Source organism: Balaenoptera ricei, chromosome 11, assembly GCF_028023285.1.
Source record: "Balaenoptera ricei isolate mBalRic1 chromosome 11, mBalRic1.hap2, whole genome shotgun sequence".
Taxonomy (NCBI): Eukaryota; Metazoa; Chordata; class Mammalia; order Artiodactyla; family Balaenopteridae; genus Balaenoptera; species Balaenoptera ricei.
In genome coordinates, this window is record NC_082649.1 from 66865731 (window position 1) to 66891238 (window position 25508).

A 25508-nucleotide genomic window follows, 5' to 3' on the forward strand; every position below is an offset into this window, starting at 1 on the left:
TTACAAAAGGGAGTATAAAACTTACACTCAAAACTACAAAAATATTGCTGAAAGAAGATATAAACACATGGAAACACATTCTAAGTTTAAGGATTGGAAGACTTAATATTGTTGAGATGGCAAAACTCCCCAAATTGATCTACAGATTTAACACAATTCCTATCAAAAATCCCAGCTGATTTCTTTTTTTTTAAATTAATTAATTAATTAATTTATTTTTGGCTGCGTTGGGTCTTCATTGCTGCGTGCGGGTTTTCTCTAGTTGCGGCGAGCAGGGTCTACTCTTTGCAGCGGTGAGCAGGCTTCTCATTGCGGTGGCTTCTCTTTTGCAGAACACAGGCTCTAGGTGTGTGGGCTTCAGTAGTTGTGGCACGAGGGCTCAGCAGTTGTGGCTCGTGGGCTCTATAGCGCAGGCTCAGTAGTTGTGGTGCACAGGCTTAGTAGTTCCATGGCATGTGGGATCTTCCCAGACCAGGGATCGAACCCATGTCCCCTGAATTGGCAGACAGATTCTTAACCACTGCGCCACAGGGAAGTCCCCCAGCTGATTTCTTTATTGAAATTCACAAGCTGACTCTAAAATTAATATGGAATTGCAAAGGATACAAAATAGCCAAAACAATCACCAAAAAGAAGACCAAAGTAGGTAGACTCATACTACCGAATTGCAAAACTTACCACAAAGGAACAGGAACTATGACAGTGTAGTACTGGCATAAGGACAGACATACAGAACAATGGAACAGAACTAAGAGCTGAGAAACAAAACTGTATATCTATGGTCAACAAATTTTCAACAAGGGTGCCAAGACAATTCAATGGGGAAAGAATAGACTTTTCAAAAAATGGAGCTGGGACAACTGGATATCCACATGAAGAACAATGAATCTGGACCCCTACACCTTTCACCATACACAAAAATTAACCCACAGTGGATCAAAGACCTCAATATAAGAGCTAAAACTATATAAAATTTTTAGAAGAAAACATAAGGATAAATCTTTAGGACCTCAGATTTGGCGATGGATTCTTAGATATGACACCAAAGCTTGAGCAACAAAAGAAAAACTAGATAAACTGGACATCATCAAAATTAAAAACGGCTTCCCTGCTGGCACAGTGGTTGAGAATCCGCCTGCCGATGCAGGGGATACGGGTTCGAGCCCTGGTCTGGGAGGATCCCACGTCCCGCGGAGCAGCTGAGCCTGTGTGCCACAACTACTGAGCCCACATGCCACAGCTACTGAGGCCCGCGCGCCTGGAGCCTGTGCTCCACAACGGAAGAAGCCACTGCAATGAGAGGCCTGCGCACCGGAGCCAGGAGCGGCCCCCGCTCGCTGCAGCTGGAGAAGGCCCATGCGCAACAACAAAGACCCAACGCAGCCAAAAATAAATAAATTTAATTAATTAATTATTAAAAACTTTTGTGCTCCAAGGACACTACCAAGAAAATCAGAAGACAACCCACAAAATGGGAGAAAATATTTGCAAATCATAAATCTGATAAGCGTCTAGTATGTGGAATATATAAAGAATTCTTACAGCACAACAAAAAGATCAACCAATTAGAAAATGGTCAAAGGATCTGAATACACATTTCTCCAAGGAAGACATACAAATAGCCAATAAGCACATGAAAAGATAAAAAGATAATCAACATCATCAGCCATTAGGAAAATGCAAATCAAAATCACCACAAGATACCATTTCACACCCATTAGGTTAGCTATAATTGTTTAAAAAGGGAAAACAAGTGTTGTCAAGGATGTAGTGATTACAAACCTCATAGGTTACTGGTGGGAATATAAAATGTTGCAGTTGCTTTGGAAAACAGCTTGGCAATTCCTCAAATGATTAAACAGTTACCATATGATCAGCAATTCCAATCCAGGTTACATTCCTTCATCTACACAAAATCTTGCACACGAATGCTTTAGAAAGCATTATTTACAATAGTTTGAAAAAGAAAAGGGGGGGACTAACCCAAATGTCCGTCGACTGATGAATAAACAAAATGCAGTGTATCCATACAAAACATTACATGCCCATTTAAAGAACGAAGCTCTAATCCATGCCAAAAAATGCATATACCTTGTAAACACTGGGCCAAATGAAAAAAGCCAGTCACAAAAGACCACATATTAACATGATGATTCCATTTATACGAAATGTCCTGAATAGGTAAATTTATAGAGACAGAAAGTAGATTTAGTGGTTGCTTAGGACTGGGGTGGATAAGGAGATGGGGGTGAAATCTAAGGAGTACTGAGTTTCTTTATGAGGTGACAAAAAATATTCTAAAATGGACTCTGGTGATGGCTGTACATATATGTAAATATACTAAAATCCACTCAATTGTACATTTTAAATGGGTGAATTGTATGGTATGTGAATTACATCTCATTAAAGCTTTCTTTAAAAATTACGTACATCTGGGACAGCCAATGACTGGAGAGTGGTACAGAACATCAAGTACTAGATCATCTGGAACCAGTTATGGGCACCTTATAAGTTAGATAGCAAAAAAGAAACCATATATAAGTGGAAACAAATAACATGAGCTCTCAACCTGATTAACTCTGACATGGAGGTATCGACTACTGCTTTGAGGTGCTTCTGCAGTCCATCCCTCCCCACCACTTCCAGCTCTAGGCAACTACAAATACGCTTTTTTTGTCTCTATAAATTAGTTTGAATTTTATACAAATTGGGTAAAAGTTATAGTTTTCTTTTTTTTTGTCAAATGAGGATAATATATACTTGGCAGAGTTAGGTAAGAAACGCAGATAATATGTATATTGAGGCTCTAGTACTGTGCCTGGCACAAAATAGGCATTTGACAAATGGTGCTATTAGTACTATAATAATTCCTTTTGGAAGAATTAAGGTTCTAAGGTACTATTGATCATTTAGTCCTCAATGAATATGAATTTCAGCTTATTTACTCAAAACAGGTTTTGAAGGGGAGAAAAGAAAGGGGCACCTGCCTCAGAAGAAGGGATAAATAGAGAGGAGAAAGGGTCAACTAAATGTTCAGGGGAAATAATTATACCTTGGTTGTGCTTTACAAGCTATATTTAGGCTGAAATGTTTTATCTGAGTGGTGATTGTGGCTTTTCCATGTTTATGTCATAGTTCACATTCAGCAGTCACAAGCAAGCCCTGCACTTACCAGTCTGGATAGGATTCACCATTTGCTCGGGTTCAAAGCAAAAGTTTGTATTTTCTGGCCAGTTCTGGATATTCTGATATCCCTGGTAGGCCATTTTCTCTTCACGGAATTCAGCTGGAGACCCTTCAAATAGAAACAGGAAACAAAAGTTATAAGGTACCACTGTTGACATCTGATTATTTTTGGCTTTTGTAAATAATGCTGCTATGAACATTCAAGTACAGGTTTTTGTGTGGACATACGTTTTCAATTCTATTGGGTATATATGCTCAGCAGTTGAACTGCTAGGTGATACAGCAATTCTATGTTTAACATTTTGAGGATCTGCCAAACTTTTCCATAAATGTATATAAATGGCTGCACCAGTTTATAATCTCACCAGTAATGTCTGAAGGCTTCAATTTCTCCACATCTTCACCAACACCTGCTATTATCTTTTTTTATTTTAGCCATTCTAGATATGGGTGTGATGTGGTATCTCATCATGGTTTTGATTTGCATTTCCCTGATGACTAATGATGTTATGTATTATTTCATGTGCTTATCTAAGGTCACTTTTATGTTTTTTTTCCCCCAAAGAAAGGTTTATTCAAATAATTTACCCAATTTTAAATTAAGCCACTTGGTTATTTTTATTACTGAAATGTAAGATTCACTTTCTTGATGATGTCCTTGGAACACAAAAGTTTTTAATTTCAATGAAGTCCAGTTTATCTACTTTTTTGGTCATCTGTGCTTTCGGTGTCATATCTAAGAAACCACTGACTAATCTAAGGTTACAAAGATTTATGCCCATGTTTTCTTGTAAGAGTCTTATAGTTTTACCTCTTACATATACGTATATGATCCATTTTGGGTTAATTTTTTATATGGTGTTAGGTAGGGGGCTTAACTTCACTCCTTTGCATACAGCTATCCAGTTTTCCCAGCACCATTTCTTGAAAAGACTGTGCTTCCCCCATTAATTTATCTTGGCACTCTTGCTGAAAAATGTAAGAGTTTACATCTAGACTTTGACAGTTTCTTAAAATGTTAAACTTAGACTTATCACACGACCCAGCAATTCCACACCTAGGTGTCTACCCGAGAGAAATGAAAACAAATATCTATACAAAGACTAATATATGAATGTTCACAGCCATGTTATTCATAATAGCTAAAGACTGGAAACAAACCCAAAATTCATCAACTGACGAATGGATAAACAAAATATGGTACATATACTGGAATATTATTCAGCTGTAAACGGTAATGAAATACTGATAAACACCTCAACATGGATGGATGAACTTTACAAGCATTAAGCTAAGTGAGAAAAGCACGACATGAAAGACTATATGCTGTATGATTCTGTTTATATGAGTTTTCTAGAAAAGATAACTATAAAGATAAGAAGCAAATCAGTGGTTGCCTAGACTGTAAATAGAGATGGGGATTGAGTGTAAATGGACTCAAGATAACTTTAAGGGTGGTAAAAAATTTTTTTGAAAAATGGATTGTGGTGATGAATGCACAACTCTATAAATTTACAATGGGTGAATTTTATAGTATGTAAATTATATCTCAATAAAGTGGTTAAAAAAAAAATCTAGGACTCCCAGGTATGTGCCTTTAGCGTATACTTCCCTTGTTGGGGGTTATGAATTTTTGTGGAGAAAGGTATGGAAGTGAGTGAGCAAAGAAGTTTTGAAAGGCTGAATAGCTACAGTACAAACACGGTTGAAGTTTCCCTACTGCCCTGTTTCTGGAAAAAAGATTAGGACTTTAAAAAGATGTACCTGGGAGAAGGAGAAGGCTCAGCCACAGGGTACTTCAAAAAAATCCACATACCTGCTGCTAATCTCAAGACAAACTTCGAGGGTAAGTGGCAGAACTGTCCCTCCTTTATTACTAGCTAACTCATCAGGTTGCCTTGAAGTGCAAATTTTCCCCTTCAAGACTGTCCTTTATTTTCATGTTTCACAGAATCACCTAAATCTGATTTCAACTACATGAAGCGTTTGAGGAAAGAGGAGGAAGAGGAATGAAACAAAAAAATTTATCCTAGATTACATTCCCTGAAATGTTCCTTCAGGAACACATCCCAAGTGAATGTTAGATATCTGAGGCTATTTGTTTTTTCTATAAACATTTTTACTTAAGCATAATAAATCTGTGGACTTTAAGTTATCTTCCATGCCTGCGAGAATGGAAGGGGAATAATATACTGTATTTTTACTTAAGATATTTCAATTATAATTTTATAATTAAAACTCTTCTTATGTAAGTGAAATGCCTAATCTCTGAGAAACTTATCTGCTGAAGGTAGACTGTACATGACAAAGCCTCCCAAGTTCTACCTGTCAAAGAGAGCCCCTAGCAGTTGTTCTTCTCTGAAGGTTCCAGGCCTCCAGACCTGCACACAACTAAGAAACTTCTGCTATAAGTTATAAGAGAAGGGAGCAAATCAATTCTTCAGGAGAGGCTTTTTCTAAAATTTAGGCAGTATCTGTCATGAATATCTTTTTAAGACGGAAACTGATCATCATAATCATCTTTCATCAATAACAGTTTACAATGGATGTAGAGGATGTTCCACACATAGCTATTCCCTAGGTCAACTATCAATAAATGACAAAGGTACAGAAGTAAATACACCATTAGTTATGGTACAACCTGGGGACAGGGAGAAGAGAAAAACTCAGCAATACAGCTCAGCTATGGCATCTAGTACCAGAAGGGACTTAAAACATCCTGCAATGTGGCCCTGGCAAACTCATGTCTAAAACCTCCAGAGGTTGAAATGCAACCTCTCCATCCCCTCAAAACACTCCCTCCCTCCCCATTTTGGTCTCTCCCCAGGATTCTTTCTCTTTTCTGTCCCTCCTTTGGCTTTAACAGAGCCAACTTTAAATGGCATTTCAACACAAGGAAGTTCTCCAGAGCTGACTATAGTCCAACTGGGTTAACTGTGTGATTTAATATTCTGTAGTAGCTTATATGTACTCATCATTATTTCAGCAGATATATAGGGCCAGTTTGATAACTGCCACATTCTGATTTTTAGATGGTGCTGGAGAAAAAGTCTCAAGGCTGACGGAAACAAAAGACGTAAAATCTTCAGGAGAGCAGTAAGACAGCAAGAACGAATCAACTGGTGATTATGCAGCTCTGAATTAACAGCACCAAGAAATATGAAATATTAAAGAAAAAAACAGAGATTGAGGTTCTCCACTTCAGTTTTCCCCAGGCAAACTTCCCACCTTTTCAATACTTTCTGATCTCTTTCCCTATCTTCTGTACACTGCTGGTGTACATGATTTGGGTTATTTACAGGGAGTCCAAAAAAAGAAATAGAAAAACAAGAAGCACCAATAAGAATTATTTTACTCTGAATTATTAATTGACAGATAGATTTCTTATAAACAGTATTAGTGGTCATAATTTGCATATTACTAACAAAAAAAACAAATCTGTGACTGCTTCTATTTCATGTCCTTGGCTCTTTCCTTATCCGTCCCCCCTCCCCTGCCCCAGCGGCAACCTTAGAATTTTAGAGAAGAAGGCACCTAGGAGATCACCTAGTCCAAGCCCCTGAAGTTTAAACCATATCTCATTCAATTATCTATTTAAGCACCTGTTATGTGCCAGTCACTGTTGTAGGTATTAGTGATACAGCAGCAAACCAAACGGTGAAAGGTCTTGCTCTCACGGACACTGATCACTATCATCACCATTACACTGTACTTGGGCACGACAAAAACTGAGCAGCAAGTATTAGTCTAGCTGAGGGTTTAAGATATACCCAACAATGCAAATCTCTGCAAGCCTCAGTTTTCACATCTGGTACCTGCCTTACTTACTTCATAAGGCTGAGGGAGGATATGTGAAAGTGCTTAGAAAACTATGAAGAATATGATAGTCCCACAACTATAATGGGTCATATAGGATAAGTGTCTACAATAACACGTACTAAGTGTTGCTACCGGAGTTTAAAGGTCACATAATATGGTCATGGGATGATCTGGAATATTTTCCACAGGAGATTAGAATTTAACTGGACCTGGGAGGATAGTTAGGAGGATATAATTAAATGGATCTGGGAGACTGAGAAAGAGACAAAGTGGAGAAGATATCCAGCAGAGGAAAATATGAGTTAAGACCACAGGCAAGAATGGGAAAGTAAGGAGCACACCAATTTGGCTGGAACACACTTACTGGGGGCAGCAGTTCTCCGTAGAGGGCAGCTAGAGAATAGCTAGGGTGTCAAAGGCCAAACAGAGTGGCATCCAAGAGTTGTCTGCCTGTATCCCATCTAAAGGGAACCACCCCAGTCCCTTCCAGGTGATCCTGGTATGGCTGCCCATCGTGGTACTTTGCTTTCCTGGCCAAACGAGTATACTTGTGATTCAGGCAGACCCAAAGTCCTTTGGGGAAATCTGATATACAGACATTTTGGATCTTGAGCCATAAGGCTACACTACACCTGGGCTGCCAGTAATCATTCTTCCCACCTTGAAAGAGTCTGCCTGAGAATGAAGCCAAAGAGGGGGCAGGGATGACAGAGGGAGAGAAGGAAGAATGGAAAAGAGGGAGGAAGAGTGGGAGAGAGGAGAAAATGGAGGAGTAAGGGAGAAAGAGAGGTAGAGGAAGAGAGAAAAAAGGGGGAGGTGAGGAAAGCAAGAGAGAAGAAAGAGACTTTTGAGCCAAATATGTTATTATAAAAGCTTTACATGTTTAAAAAAAAAACAACAACTAGCTGTAGGCAGCCAACAAAGATGTAAATGCAATGCCCAGTTCCTTTAATTGAGAAAAAGTCTAAAAAGTAAGAAATACGTATTTTGCCTAGAGCTGTCTAAAGGTTTCTTCACATGCTAGAAATCTAAATCAGAAAGAAATACGATATTAAAGAAAGAAAACTGGACTGCAAATCAGGAGATCTAGATTCCAGTCCTGGCTCTGTCACTTAACTTTGGGTGTGACCTTGAGACTTTTAGAACCACAAACCATTCATCTATAGTAAAACACCAAACCAAACCAAAACAAATCCACAAAAAAAACATGAAACACAATAGGGTTGTGCTATATAATTTTTAAAATGCATTTTAATTCTAAAATTAAATTTTAAAACCTTTGATTTATCTATTCATTTTTATATTCCCCCAAAACCTGGCAAGATATAATTTGTGCATAAGTACTCAGCAGGAAGTACTGGTCATTTGCTTAAGCCAGAAAAATTACAATGAATCAAAGAACAAACCACAGTGTCATTGGGAAGGTTCACAAGCATATGGAGGAGGGAAGAAGAAAAAGTGGTAAAAACTTGGATAAATAAAGGGGAAGGGGGGGAAGGGATAAATTAGGAGGTTGGGATTAACATATACACACTACTGTATAGCAAAGGGAGCTATACTTAGTATTTTGTAATAAACTATAAGGGAAAAGAATCTGAAAAAGAATATATATCCGTGTGTGTGTGTGTGTGTGTGTATATATATATATACACACACACACACAAACACACATATATACACATATGTATAAACTGAATCACTGTGCTGTACGCTGGAAACTAACACAACACTGTAAATCAATTATACTTCAATTAAAAAAAAAAAAAAAGAAGATTCTCTGTTGGTTTGATTTCTCCCAAGTCCCTGGTGTTTTAATAGAATATATGCTTAATAATTCTCTTTGGAAAAAAAAACTTGGATAAATAAATAGTTCTTAAAATTAGTAAAAACAGGGACTTCCCTGGTGGTGCAGTGGATAAGAATCCGCATGCCAACGCAGGGGACACGGGTTCAATCCCTGGTCCGAGAAGATCCCACATGCCGCGGAGCAACTAAGCCCATGCGCCACAGCTACTGAGTCTGCGCTCTACAGCCTGTGAGCCACAACTACTGAGCCCACGTGCCACAACTACTGAAGCCCGCGTGCCTAGAGCTCATGCTCCGCAACGAGAGAAGCCAACGCAATGAGAAGCCCGCTACAATTAAGAGTAGCCCTCGCTCACCGCAACTAGAGAAAGTCTGCGCGCAGCAGTGAAGACCTAACGCAGCCATAATAAATTTAAAAAATATTTATTTAAAAAACTTTTTAAAAATTAGTAAAAATATTTTTAAAACAGTAAGATTTCATAGGATTAATTTATCTCAGTTCTAAAATAAACTTTAAAAGGCTGTGATTCTCCTTACATTTCTTACCCTTTTGGAAAAAAGTAGTTTTTAATCAGAGAAGTGGGTACATTTTGCCAGCACATTCTGGAGAAGGAACATGCAACTCTGGTTATCTCCCCTCCACACTGGTGCCACAGCACAGCCTAGAGAGGCTCTCCTGGGAGCAACATTCAGAACAGCCTCCGGCCAACAGTGTTATTTTTAAACAGCATGTTTGACAGAGGCTCACTCCCACATCTTCATTCAGTGTTACTGACCTAGATTTCCTTCTTAAAACTCAAGCAAAAGCAGGAAAACTCCCTTGCACGAACAACAGCCTTCAGAATAAACGTGGTGGTTTTTCTTTTAGCATAATTGCAATCTACTCAGAGAGTCTATTTCAGTAAAAGAATGAAAAATGAAATTCAAAACAAGAAGCAATTTACTTAATGCAGTGGAAACAACCCTAGATACCTTGGTTCTCCTATAAACGTAGAATGGAAAAAAATAGTGGCCAGTTTCTATTTCTGTGAAATTGGAAGCATTTAACAGAAGGGGCAAATGGCTAAATATTTTAAAAGTATCAATTAATCAAGTAGTAGTATCTGTATATATATCAAAGCCAGAATAATTCTATCAGGTAACACCCATTCCAAGTCTAAGACAGACCAAGAGATCTTAATGTTTAAGAGAATATAAAAAGTTCACTGATATGGTTTCAGATTCTACATTGCAAATAACTTTTAAGAAACTACCACTTGTCCAGTTTTGATGTCAAATCAAAGAATATCCACAGTTATCGGAAAAAAAAAACTATCTTTCTCTTAGCTTACATATATATGTGAAATGGATTTTCTTCATATACTTCAACTCATACAACATATTGTGACAGATTGAATGCAGCTGTCTTCTATTAAACCAGACAGTTCACCAGAACTAAACTTCTTAAAAGAACTATACTTACTAAACTTTTTAAAAGAAGTATACTTATTAAACTTACTAAACTTTTACTAAAGTTTTACTTACTAACTTTAAGTTAGTAAGTTTTTACTAAACTTTTTTTAAAGAAGTATACTTATTAAAAACATTGGGAGGGGAGAATGTTAACATTAACGTATAATGAATTTATTGTTATTTTAACGAATACTTTTTTAAAGTCTCTCAGTTGTAATATCTAATTTGAAAAAGTTTGATAGATATAACCCATATAAACAAAAGCTCTTTGGGGTCCTTAAAAATTCTGTAAATAGCTTTACTGAGGTACAATTAACATACAACAAGCTCCACATATTTAAACTGTATACTTTGATTAGTCTTGACTATGTATGCCATCACCACAAGAGAGAGAACCTATTCATCACCCTCAAAAGTTTCCCAATTTTTAAGAGTGAAAAGTGGTCTTGATACCAAAAAGTTTGAGAGCTGATGCCTTAAGAGTAATTAGAGACATTCTCCCTCTGGAGAATTCTGCTATTTACCTGGAGAGTCAAGTAAAAAGATAAAGAAGCAAAAAAGAGCATAGATTGGGGCAGTAGACTAAGGTTCTAATCCAGCTCTTTGGAGAGACCTTAGTTATTAACTCATTTAATTCCTTCAAACCTCAATGTTCTCACCCATATCATCAAAACATTGTACCAATATCTGGTATCTAAGCTCCTTTCCACTTATAAAAGTCTATTATATTAGTCCACACCTCTCCATACTACACTGTAGGCTTATGTATTACCACTATCATTCTTCTAGCCCCCTCCCCCAACACCTCCCCCCTCTCTCCCCCCAGAGTCAAGAAGTCGAAGAAAAAGTTCAGGCTTCACTATGTTTTTGTGATAGAAATTAAGCCATCTGAGAAATGAGAAAATAATACAATATCTCACTAAGGGCTAAACTGTACGATGAAGATGTTTAAAGTACACACGTAAAGAGAAGTAAGAAAATTAATGCTGGCAAGAGGGCTTCACAGATAAGACAGGAGACAATCTTTGAATATGCTATTTTCAATTACTGTTGACACTATAACACATGTGAGAATGTCTTAGATTATTATTACAAATATAAAACAAAATTGGCCAGGGAAATAATGTGTATATCCATACATACATTGATTGTAGAAAGACAAAGCAGTCGTGGCAAAATGCTATTGATTGGTGAATCTGGAAAAACATACAAAAGTTCTTTGTTTTATTTGTTCTTTTCTTTCATTTGTCTGTATATTTGCAATTATTTCAAAATAAAAATTTAAGTACTTCTATTTTCTAAAAATAGAAAAAAAAAGTGACAGAAGAAAGCTAAGCTAACTCCTTTCTCAGATTTTCCACCAACTCTACTTTCTTTAATAAAATAGATTTAAATGCTCATATCCAACTATATTAGGATGTCTTTCTCCTCTGTACTAAACAGGTAAAAAGCCCACCAACCTTCCTGATTTGAATAATATTTGACCATCCCTAAAATGGCCGGAGACTTTTTTTAAAGACTTCCAGAGCTCTAACAATATTTGAAAACAATGAAGCATTGAAGGTCTCAAGCAGGAAAGAGATGATGACTTTGAGTTAACAGTTTCTTTTCGGTTTGCTGTAAAACAAACCAGCATGCTTGTCTTGGAAATGTCATTTAAAAAAAAGCCACACAGTATGCTCGTTTTGCTTAAACCGGAAATCCTGCAGGATGCTCCCCAGAGTGGGCTCAGGTGAAGGATACCACCATGAGGCCACAATACACCTTAAGTTAGCAATAGTTTAGCTATAAACACTACATTGTTTTCAGCTGTTCCTTTTACCTCCCATGACACTGGACTATCATACTGAATGTACACTGTTCCTATAAAAACATGTATCTCTACACAACTTCCTTTCTTGTTCTCCAAAGAGGTTGTTACATATACTCTCTTCTCCAGCATTTTCCATCCCAACATATAAACTCTTACTTTATAGAAAATAATATTCTTCCACTGCCCTGTCCTCTATTGCAAACTTACCTACATGAGTCCACCATTACTCCTTTCCTTCCTATTTATGAGGGAGGTATAATCTTCCACCTTTTTTTTTAATTAAAAAAAAAAAAAACCTGCCCAACCAGAGAATATAAGAAATGCATTCTTATATTCTCCTTTCCAAGGACAGCATTTATGCAAGTACACCTTTCATACTGTCCCTTGCCATTCAGTCCTCCAGCCTCCTGGACTTGCTTTTTAATCTCTACTCTCCTCCTCTGGTTATAAGCACAATTAAATCTCAAGCATCTTTAAAACATAAAATCCAAACTGTATTAAAGAAAAAAAATCCCCTATAGAAGAATCTATGGATTAAAAGAAATTTAGATTCTAATTCTAACAAACCAGTCATTAAAAAACAAACAAATGAGGGCTTCCCTGGTGGCGCAGTGGTTGAGAATCTGCCTGCCAATGCAGGGGGCGCGGGTTCGAGCTCTGGTCTGGGAGGATTCCGCATGCCACGGAGCGACTGGGCCCGTGAGCCACAATTACTGAGCCTGCGCGTCTGGAGCCTGTGCTCCGCGGCAGGAGAGGCCGCGATGGTGAGAGGCCCGCGCACCGCGATGAAGAGTGGTCCCCACTTGCCACAACTAGAGAAAGCCCTCGCACAGAAACGAAGACTCAACACAGTCATAAATAAATAAATAAATAAATAAATAAATAAAAGACCGTGAATTTCTAAAAAAAAAAACCTCAAAATTGTTTAAAAAAAAACAAACAAATGAGATAACTGGGCAAAATACTGGTGAACTGAATACTGACTGGACATCTGATGTTATGAATTGGGATGTGTGTGTGAATGGGTAATTATGTTTTAAAAAGGAATCGATTTTTAGAGATACAGACAGGTATAAAGATAGGATAATATGATGCCTGGAATTTGCTTCCAAAAAACATCTAGGGTTGGGTGGCGGGACAGATTGTCCATCTGTTTGAAAAGCTGAACAACCAACTAAAGAGTCTCTGCCTCTAGTCTGACACTCCTCTTCTTAGCATAAAACATGTTCATATTAGTCCCTGGTTTAAAACCCTTTAATGTTTCCCCATAACCTAGAGATTACAGAACAAATTTATCACATAAGATCCTATATAAGCCAGTCTTAATGTTTCAGTGTCGTTCCCAGCTAACCATACTATTCCTTACCCACATCCCTCTACTCTTCCACATGAGCTGCTCTATCCATCTAGAATACTTTACTTTGCTCCCCCATACTGTCTGCCTGCCCTAAGCTTACTCATCCTCCCAGGGTCACTCTCTAGGAAACATCTGCGTGTACCACTCCTCTTAAACACAGGGACTTCTTTCCTCAGTGTTTGCATGGCAGCCTGTGCTTACACTAAACACGTGATACAAGACATTGCTCAATGGCTCTGTGGCTGGCCAACTGAGAGCAAGGAGTGTGTCTTCCCATTCAGTATTCCCAGCCCCATATGCTGTGCCTGACACCTAGATGGTGCCCAATAAATGGTTGTTGAATGAACAAATGACTGCAATTTGGAGGGGAAAAAAGTAATCTGGACATAAAAATACTGGTAACTCTGGTGGGCTTTTCTTAAGAGATACAACCTGCAAATTAAGATTCTACTTTTTGCAATACCTTTGTTCCATTTAATTTTATTCACATTATATTTTTTGCTGAATACTAAAATATAATCAGTATATAATTTACTTTTTCTAAATGTTCAGGGCTATTAAACAATAGAAATTTATGTTTAAATCAGCCTATTCAAAGACTTAAGTCTGCCTGGTCAGAGCAGATTAATACATTTGAGAGTAAAAACAGTACAATTAATTATGTCAGGGCAACAGACATCATAAACCATGACTGTTGTGTACCTGTGACATGACAGACAGCTACCCTAAGTAGAGAGAGATAAAAACTAGGCTCTTTCTTCAGACAAAATAGGAATTAAAATATTCCCTCAAAATAGCAATAACTCATAATAAGCCCCATTTCTATTTTCACATTCTGCTAAACAGGGTATATAAATGGAAGTATTTAAATTATTTTGGTTTAAAGCCAGAAAACATTTTACAAGTAGCCATAATCAAAATTCATCTGTGGTAGAAATCACATGTGAACAGTAAACTGCATTCATGTCCATAGCCCATATTTCACTGACTTCTACTCATTCTGCCAATTTGTTCCAGACAACTATGGATACTTGACATTCCAGCTCTAAACTGAGAATGAAAAAACACTTTCCCAAGTAGGGCAAATTATTCATGGATATTTAACATTCTCATTATAGAATATGATCTGGAACACTACAACACACACTAATCAAGAAGGAAATTAATGTCCAAACAATTTACTCTCTTACTGTTTGTGGTTCCCTCAGATTCAAAAAGATTTCTTCATACTCTGATAACAAGTCTGTCAGCAGTGTGGGGTCTTGGAAGGGTTTGGTTTCCCACGACTTTTGTACTCCTTCCTCTTCCGGACATAGAGCTAACATGTAGTGAGATCTTCTATCCGGGGCAGCACAGAGAGGCAGCCAGTTAGGTGCAGGGTGAGGTTTCAATCCCCCTCCCCTCCACACACAACTGGAGGCACCTTTCTTTCCTACTCTGCCTAACTACCATACAATGACAACATACAACGATGACAACGAGGGAGGCAAGGCCAAATAATCTGCCAGAATCCTCCTAGACCCAACACACCTCTGTTTCTTTGGTTAACTAATGCCTGATAAAAGGATTATGACTGCAGGCACTTGATGTGGTAGCTTCCTCTCTGCTCTGAAAAAAATGCAACGAAAACTCACTTTTGTGCCCTCAAGTCGTAACCGTGGCCCATTCTTCTAAAGAAGGGTGTGTTAACAGTGCATGCAAACACACACCAAATCTTCAGAAGAGGGGTCCATCAGTGCCCTAGCAGGTGATCAATTTTCTTTAAGCCAAATGAAGGTATCCTTTAACTCAGCCATTCAGAATTTCACATTTAACAATTTCAATTGGTGGACCAGGTCAAATTACAATTTTTCTTTAAGTTTAATGAATCAAACATAACAAAGGTACCAACAATTTAATGTTATCTTGAGCTGTACTCGTTTATTCCTTCAACAACCATTTAAGTATCCATACTATGTTCCAGGTTTCAGGGATAAAGCAATGAATAAAATGTGCCTGGTTCCAATGTGTTTTCTTCTCTTTTTGTTCCCGCGGTGCTCTGCTGCTGTGTGGGACACCGAATGGTGCTCACCCCCACGAGTTTCAGTGTCACCCCACAGGTGACTTCGCGTTAGTTCAGCTGTCACCCCGGCCAACTCCTAGTGAGTTTCCTAGAGAGTTTTGTTGGTACCCCAGCAAGTGGTAGTCCTCAGCCTGTGGCATCTCAGGAACTTCTCCACACTCCAGTGGACTTCAAAGATATCTGAATCTCAGCCTTGGGTGGGCTCTCTTTTACATATATCCCTTTCTTATATACCCTGCCTCAGTTCCCATATCTGCTATTCCTCTATTCTTCAGAGTTCTCTTTACCCTTTAGTGGGTAATCTCTATGTGTTAGTAATTCTTCATATTAACTTTCCCTTGTTCAAATTACTATGTTTCTGTTTCCTGACTGGACCTAACACAGAATTGGTACCAAAAGCAGGGTAATTCCAGAAGACAGACTTACAAACATGGGATGTGGGAACTGATTTTTGTCACACCTTTGGGTTTAAGTGCAATGCTAACAAGCACATTACCAATGGGAAATAGGATGCTAGTAATCCATGGCACACAGTGGCAATACAATTAGTTGAGCTATCAGCTGTGATTGTGTTGAAGTATAAACTAAAGCAAGTACCTGGGGAGCCCAAGCAGCTGTTGTACTTGAATGTTATGGTGGCAAAGATGACTACAATAACTGTAGTATGGATAGATCCTACTGAACACACCGAGTGCTCACAGAAAGAAAATGACAAACTCAGGTCTCTCAAGCCCTGAGAGTTAGCCTGAAAACCAGAGAGTGTATATCACAGCCCCAAAGAATCTCTTATTTCCTGTAGCCACAGGTCTAAAATTGTTTACAATAAATTTTTTTTCATCACAAAATTTGTTGAACTCACAGTCTCACCAAGTTTCTCATGTGAAGTTAGGACACTGACTGGAAAAGAATGGAATAATGACACTTGGAATGGAGACAACTAGTTATAGCTAGATGAAATTTATAATCTTGATGCCCCAAGTCACTCTGGGCCACACCAGAGAAGGAACTGGCCCTTTGGTGCCTGAGATACCAGCCTTCCTGATTAAAATCCCTGAGAAAACTTCACCCGGGGCAGATGCTGTGAAAGAGGATGCTTATTTCCCTCGTCGCCCACCACAACCACCCTCTGTTGCCGGAGACCCATAACCAGGTCAAATCTCAGCATGCTCTAGGGCAGGGTTTGGTAAGCTACAGTCCATCGGCCAAATCCACCCAGCCACCTGTTTTTGTACAGCTCACAACCCAAGACTTTAGACTAGTTGTAGGTTCACAGCAAAACTGAACAGAGGGTACACAGATTTCCCAAATACCCCCTGTACCACCATCCACCCCCCTGCATCAACATCCACACCACTGTGGTACACTTTGTTACAATCAATGAACCTACACTAACACATAGGGTTATTACATTTTTTAATGGTTTAAAAAAATTAAAAGAGGATAGGGTTATTATATTTTTTAATGGTTTAAAAAATTAAAAGAGGAAAGAAAATTTGTGAAATTCACATTTCAGTGTCCACAAACAAATGGACACAGACACACTCGTTTGCTTACGTACAGTCTAGGGCTGCTTTGTTGCTACAGCAGCAGAGTTGAGTATTTGTGACAGAGACCAAATGCCAACCCAGGTCTAGGGGAACAGGTACACACAATGATCCTGAAGGAAATAGCTTGCACAGCAAAAAAAGACTCTGGTAATAATATATTGGCAGAAACCTGGGGAACATGTGTAGACATAGATTCTAAGGACATTTGACCAAGGAGGGTAGAATATAATTCTATATTGGGCCTACTTTATTGATACAGGTTCACCTACTAGATATTCCAAATTTAATTAACTTATGCAGCTAGAAGTGGCTCTAACAGCTCACTCAGTTGGCTGACTAAAATTTGGACTCAACAGTGACCTACGTTTATTGAGAGAGAGATGCCAAAGTTTCCACGGCAGGGAATCCAAAGGCTTAGGAAGACGGAAATGTTCAATAGATTTTTCATCTGTGATCTAAGTTGCACAAGAATTCCCAGAAGGCATTGAGAAATACATTAGTCAGGGGGAGCACCTGCATCCTTGAAGAGCTCTGTGGTTGTTCTCCTGTGTAGTATGTACCTGTTCCCCTAGACCTGGGTTGGCAAACTTTATCTGTAAAGGGCCAGATGTAAATATTTATGCTTTGCAGTCCATACAGGTTCTGTCACAACCCCCAGGTATGACCATGGGGGATGTCATCACTGAAGTGGATTCTCTGATTCCAATAGGGATCATGGGATCCTAGAATAGCAGAGGCCAAGTGGCAGCACTTACTTGCCAAAGACAAGGTGGGTACATCTGCCATAAAAGGCAGCAGGGCTGTATTAGTAATCAGAATGCCTTGGCCCACCAAGAGCTTTAGTGGTAGTTAATTGATTTCAGTGTTCCATAGGGAGCTTGCTAGAAAGTTTTTTCCTGTTGTATAGATCAATCTGTATAATAGGAAAAAACTTTACCCCTGGTAGTAAAAACTGTTCTTGATAAGTCAGGATCAAGATCTCTCATCCAGTTTCCAGACCCAAGTCAATTCACAAACCCAGGACCCCTTACGGAAGGATCCTGCATTGTTCCCACAAGTACATACTGTGAATCCTACCTCTACGCTTCCCCAAAGGCCACTTACAAGAGTGACTATTGATTAGAGAAAAGGAAATACCCAGACCTTTTAGGGATAACTAATTCCTGAGGTTCCAAAGTGCCACTGTGGCCGACCAGTCAAAGTGAGGGCTTATGGTAGTCAGGTAACAGATGGAGTGCTTAACTCAAGTCCAACTCACAGTGGACCCAATTGTTCCATGGACCCATTTTGCGGTTATTTCCTTAGTTCCTAGATGAATAATTGAGAACAGACATAATTGACAAGGGTCTTTAAAATAGGGAGAGCTGAGTGGGAATCACCTAGAACACCCCCTCCCTACTAAGATATTAAACCAGAAGCAATACTCCGTACCTAGGAGATTTAAAGAGATTAATGCCACTACCACAGACCTGAAAGAAACAAAGGTGGGTGATATCTACCACATTCCCATTTAACTCATCAGTTTGGCCAGTGCAGAGGTTGGATGGATCTTGGAGAATGACTATGGATAATTCTAAACTTAATTAGATTTTTCCATCTGGCAGCTGATACACCAGCATCTTTACTGGAGTAAATTAACATGGTCCTGGCACTTGGCATACTGCTACTGACCCAGCTAGTGTCTTTTTTTTCTATACTCATTTGCAAGGACCACCAGAAGCACTTTGCTTTTACCTGCCCTTTATATGCCTCTGAGTCTTGCCTCGGGCCTACATCAGTTCTCCTATAATATAGCCCACAGTGATGCTGAACAAAAAATATCACACAGGCCCACTATATATTGTTGGCATTATGCTAATTGGGTCTGATTAGTAGGACATAGCAAATATATGATCCAGTAGGTCCAATGATAGTTGAAGTGTCCATGGCAAATAGGGATGCTGAATGGGGCCTCTAGCAATCAAAAATAACAGAATTAGAGAGCCCAAACCTCTACATTTTGGGAGAAAATCTATATTCTGCAGACAACTATTCACCTTTAAAAAAAAATAGCTTCACGCTTGCTATTGGGCCTTGCTAGAGACTAAATGCCTAACCATGGGGCATAATGTGATCACATGACCATGAGCTACTCATCATGAACTAGATGTTGTCTAACTCACGCAACCATAATGGTGGGCATGTGCAATACCAACCCATCATCAGGAGGAAACATGTAAGAGACCAAATTCAAGCAGGTCCAAAGATATGAGTAAGTTACCTAAGCAGGTGGCTCAGACTCCCTCAACTCTGACTCCTGTTGCAAAGCCCCCCCTCCCTTAACCCAAGCCAAGAGCCTCCTAAGAGTTCCATATGACCAGCTGAATGGGGAAGTCTGGTTTACATATGGATCTGCACAATATGCTGGTACAGATGCAGCACTACAGCCCCACTTAAAGGTAACCCTGAAGGACAGTGTTGATAGAAAATCCTCCAAGCGGGTGGAACTTTGAGCAGCACATCTGGTTGCCCCTCTGCCTGCAGTGAGAGATGGTCAGAGCACAGATTTACATTGTTTATACTAACATGTTTGTGCCCCATGTGACTAATCATTAAAGAGCACTCATTGTAAAGGAAGCCCTTAATAAGCAGGTTGACAAAATGACATGCTCTATGGATATCAGTCAGCCTCTTGCCCCAGCCACCAGAGTGCTTCCTCAATGGCAGGGAGAGAGGCTATGTATTGGATCAACAACATGGACTTCCCCTAAACAAGGCTGATCTGGCTAAAGTTACTGCCAGGTGTGTCTAATCTGCCAATAGAACAGACCCAAACTCAGCCTCCTATAGGGTACCATTCCCAGAGAGACCAGCTAGTTGATTACACTAAACTTACATCATGGGGGGACTGTGGGAGCAGTTAGGGAGGGGCAGAGATTTGTCCTCAGTGGACTAGACATGTATTCTGGATATAGATTTGCCTTCTCTGCCTACCTTGCTTCTGCCAGTGCTCATAAAATGCCTGATCCACCATCATAACATTCCACACAGCACTGCTTCCAATCAATAAAGTCATTTCACAGCAAAGTGGAAAAAAAAAAAAGGGCTCAAGCCCATGGAATTAACTGGTATTGTCACACCCCATCACCCAGGATGGCTGGCCTAATTAAAAGATGGAATAATCACCTACTGAAGACTCAGTTACAGTTTCAGCTGGGAGAAAACACCCTAAAAGAATGGGGTAATGCTTTGCTTCAGAGACCCTTATAGGGTGCTGTCTCCCCAACAGCCATAATATGTGAGTCTGGGAATCAAGAGGAATCAGTACTATATCCAATAACCCACTCATCAAATTTTCACTTCAACTCCTGACAACTTTGAGTTCTGCTAGTTTGAAGGTCTTAGTCCCCAAGGAGGAAATATACCTACCAGCATATACAACGGTTCAACCAAATTAGAAAATGAGACTCCTACATGGCATTTGGGACTCCTTATTCCACTGAACCAACAGGCAGAAGAAAGAGGGTTACTTTACTGGCTGGGATGATTGAGCCTCATTATCAAGGGAAAACTGGGTTGCTGCAACACAATAAAAAGCAAGGAGGACTATATCTGGAACCCAAGGGATTCTCTGAGGTACCTCTTAATACTTCCATGCCAATAATAAAGGTTCATGGAAATCTAGGGCAACTAAAAAAAGGGCCAGACTACTGAAGAAATGAAAATTTGAAATTCTGGATCATTTCACCAGGTAAAGAATTTCTACCAGCTGAGGTTCTGGCTGAGGGCAAGGGAAACATAAAATGGGTAGCTGAAGAAAGAACTCACAGATATCAATTCTGGTCTTGTGACTAATTACAGAAATGAGAACTCTGATGGCTTTGTATATTTTCTCTTTGTTATATTCTGTTTATTTGTACATTCTAACCATTTTCTTTTCCTCCTTCTTCCCATTATTATAAGTTGTCAAAGGTTAACTTTACAAGCAGTCTCTTGACAAAAGAATATTCAGTGGAACTGTGATTTGAGGAGTGATTAATATATCCAGCAATGAATACCATGACTACAGGTACTGAGCATCTCATTTTGGGAAAAGGATGAAAGCTGCTTCATCATATGAGAGACAGCTATATCTTGTTAGATGTAAACAAAAGAGTTCTGTTGATATGTGAAAGCTCAAATATATGTAGACAAGTACATAGGGATGCTAAGTAGCCAAAGGGGTAGATTGTGTCAGTTATCAAGTTATTGCTTCTCAGCTCCAAATCGCCCCTTCACTGCCCTGCTTGTGATAATGGAGCTGGACCCTGTAAACGTTTCTCCTTTGCCAGTTGGCATGATACTAAGGTTACTAGAGGGTGATGGAGGCAGGGGCTTCTCTTCCTGCTTCCAGGGTGCTTTTCCATCTTCTTGCTCCTGTGGTGCTCCGCTGGTATGCAGAACACCCAATGGTACTCATCCCAACATGTTTTAGTGGGCACTCCTGTGAGCATCTTCTCAGGCAAGTTCTGCCAGTGCCCCAAGCTGGCTTCCCGGTGATTCAGCAGCACCTCCATGTACAGTTTCCTGTTTGCCAACCTTGGTCTACATCTCCTCAGCAAACATCCAGTGAAGATATCCAAGATAAGAAACTGGCTTTGGAGGAGGAGGGTATTCTTCCAAATTTTTCTTTCCTTTGTACTCTGCCTCAGTCCTGGGGTAGTAACTGCTCCCCTATATCTGCCATTCTTGTATTCTTTAGAGTTCTCTCTACCCCTCAGTAGTTAATTCCCTGTTCAAACTACTGTGTGGTTTCTGTCTCCTGACTAGGCCCTGATTGATACAGATACTGAGAATAAATCAGCGAGATGGCTAAAAGAGTAAAAAGTTCTCATCACAAGGAAAAAAAAAACTCTGTAACTAAGTGTGGTGATGGATATTAACTAGACTTTTTGTGGTGATCATTTCACAACATGTACAAATACCAAATCATTATGTTGTACACCTGAAACTAATAGTGTTTTATGTCAATTATACCTCAATAAAAAATAAATAAATAAATAACCAACCCGTGAGATGGCTTAAATCCATATTATAGGAAAAAATGGGGAAGAGAATGAGCGACGTTTAACGCAAAGAAAATAAATCATAAGGCACGTGCTAAGCTCTAGTTAAAAGGCTATCATGTGCACGAGAGAACACACTGCAACTTTGCTGCTCACGACCAACAACTACAGCAGCTGCAACAGCAGACTAGCTCTTTATTTTACACGGAAAAGCAAAGACCAGAAATATTAACTTTTACTAACCAGAGAGCAGAACTCTTCAGTGAAGATCTCTAAGAAGTCTAATGTCAATACTTAAATTTGCAATTTACACATCTTTGCATCTTCTCAGCTCATTTCAAACTGCTGTAATCCCCATTGGAGGATCAGCTGTCCCAGGTTTTTGCAGTAACAAAGTCCTAAGTTAATTTTCTCACAGGAAACAAAACAAAGGCTCTTCCTTCAGTTTGCCTGGAGTCTTTTTAAAGTTTTGCCTTCAATTCTGTCCTCTAGAAATAGAGAATCTCCAAAGACAAAGGACACCAAATGCGCTCTAGTTACATCCAATTAAAATACTGTTATACACTCATTTAAATAGGAAAAGGGGCTGATGGCCAAACAAAGAATGATTTACTGGCAGAACTATTTACTAGGATGAATCTGTAAGAACTTTCTATGTGGACATTAATCATTATCCCAATATCATTTTACATTTATTAACCCCTTCAACCAGGTTACAAAGCACTGAAAATATTTTCTGTCCCTTAACACAAACAATTCTTTTATTACTAGTTCTCCTTTTATAGAGGAAGAACTTTGGGCTTAAAGAGGGCAAATAACTTGCCTAAGATACCAAAGCTAGCAGGTGGTAGATCTAGGCCTGCTCTTTACACAGCTTTCTCAAATTTAAACAAACCACTAAGGGGATTTATTTCCAGAAAGACATGTACCAATAACCTGTCAAAAATTACTGCAATTATATCTGACCTTGCTCTTAACGTTCTTTGCCTACATGAGGCCTGAAACAAACAGAAAGAACCACCTACTCAGAGAAAAATGCTGGTGAAGAGAAAGGAAGAAAACATAATCAAACTGCTTATGCAACTTCACAATATACAAAAATTTAAGCTAGATAATCTGTTTATACACAAGGTAGCAAGGTGGCCCACTCCTCTTCAACGTTAAACAAAACAGCTGTTATGGTCTAGGACAGAAGTTTGCAATTTTCTCAATAGCACAGAAAGATCATAGCGCAAGTCTTTATTTAAAAAGTTTTTGTTTTGTTTTTTTACCTCAGTGACAACGTTATAGCCATGAAAATGTATTAGGTAAAGAGAGAGATGAAAAACCATAATAGACTTAACATTGTCAGGGATACGAGAGTAACATCAGAGCAAATGGGCTAAATGGCACATGCTCAGGCTTTGCCACGGGAGAGGGGAAAGGATATGTCTGTTCCAAGGATGAATGTAAAATTCCCTGCCACGTTTCTTAAATGCTACAGAAACACAGCAAGGGATCTATGGGCCAAAGTCTTGATATGCTTTAGAATGACCCAGAAATCCCCTCCTTCACTGCTAGAGGGGCTCTGCCGTGGCTCCTCCCCCAGAGCTCCCCTCTCTGCTCCCATCAGTGCCTCCTCCCAGCCTTTCATCTACCTAACTTCCATCTTAGCAGACATAACACTGCCAGTTTAGAACAGACTCATTCCTTAGAACCCCATTTCTTTCCTCCACCCTTTTTTTTTTTTAAAACACATTCAACAAGATTATTCATTCAATAGCTACTGTGCATCTACTCTATGCCAGACACTGGTCTAGGTGCTGGGCCACAGCAGTGACCAAAACAAAAGCCCCACCTTCTCATAACATTTATCTTCTAGTGGGGAAAGTCAGACAATAAACAAGATAAATAACGTGTACAAATAATAAAGTGACAGGTGCCATGGAGAAAAATTAAAGCAGAGAAGTAGGAGAGAAAATTGGAAGGGGTACAATTTTATGTAAGATAGAAAAGACCTCGCTGAGAAGGTGGAGAGCGAACTACGAATATATATGAGGGAATAGTATTCCAGACAGAGAAAACAGCTAGTGCTCAGAGCCCAAGGCAGAGGCCCACCTGGCTTGTCCAGGAACAGTGGTGAGAACACCAGTGAAGCAAAGTTAGCAAAGGGGAAAATCAGGAGATGTGGTCAGAGAGGTGACAGGGGTATCATATGGCCTTATGGTATCTGGTAAGGACTTTGGCTTTTAGTCTGAAATAGGAAACTACTGGAAGACTCTGAGCAAAAGAATAACATGATCTATGTGCAGGACCACTCTGGATACTTTTGAGAATATACTATAAGGAGCAAATGAATGCAAGGAGGGAGACTAATTTGGGAAGTTACTGCAATAGTCACAGTGAGAGCTGGTGGCTCAAATCAGAGAGAGAGCAGGGGGTTGGTGAGGAGTGGTCAGGTTCCAGATCTATTTTTCTGACAAAATAGATGTGGGATGCAAGAGAAAGAAAGGATAGGGGAAGGCAAACATTTAGCCTGAGCAACTAGAAGAACATTCTATTTCTATTTAATGAGCTGAAGAAGGTTTTAGTTTTTTTGGTTGTTTTAGTTGCAGGGGTGGGATCAGAAGTACGGTTTAGGACACCTCAAATTTGAGATGTCAACTCTACATCTAAATGGAGATTTCAAGCTCTAATTTCAAATTTTCTTAGTTCTCATCCAACCTCCTCATGGAATTTAGCTAATATTACATATGTTCTTACAAAATGTTCCTTTAAACTCTGGTTAGCATTTAAATAATGTTTATAAATTTGTGCATTTCTCTCTGCAACTGGAAAAATTAGAACAAACCCACAAGGCAGCTAACATACAAAGCAACACTTTAATTCTAAAGAGGTCTGTACGTACACGATGGTTAATTTGAAAGTCACCTTTTTTTAATTTTAAATGAGCTAGCTTTGTTTATTTATGTTTACCATTTTAAACGTGCAGTTCAGTGGCATTAGGTACATTCACACTGTTAGGCAAACATCACGGCCATCCATCTCCAGAACTTTTTTTCATCTTGCAAAACTGAAACTCTGTACCCACTGAAAAATAACTTCCCATTCCCCCCCCTCCCAATTCCTGTCAACCACCATTCTACTTTCTGTCTCTATGAATTTGATTACTTATATGCAGTACCTCATATAAATGGAATCATATAAGTAGCATCAGCATTTGTCCTTTTGTGACTGGCTTATTTCACTTAGCATAATGTCTTCAAGGCTCATCCAGGTTGGAGCACATGTTGGAATTTCCTTCCTTTTTAAGGCTGAATAACACTCCATTGTATGTATATATAACTTAGGTTGCTTCCACCTTTTGACTATTGTGAATAATGCTGCTATAAACAAGGTTGTACAAAGTCCCTGCTTTCATTTGGGTACATATCCAAAAGTGGGACTGCTGGATTACACAGTA

At 39.1% G+C, this 25508-nt stretch overlaps 1 protein-coding gene across 24 annotated transcripts in view; it reads right to left on the bottom strand.

Moving 5' to 3' along the window:
- The window catches only part of MAP4 (microtubule associated protein 4), a 170876-nt gene that overhangs the window by 56269 nt on the left and 89099 nt on the right, over nt 1–25508 (bottom strand). For all 24 annotated transcript variants that reach the window (XM_059939495.1, XM_059939500.1, XM_059939507.1 and 21 more), the window contains exon 4: nt 3173–3295. In XM_059939495.1, coding sequence (XP_059795478.1) covers nt 3173–3295 — 123 coding nt within the window. The remainder of the gene's footprint in view (nt 1–3172; nt 3296–25508) is intronic.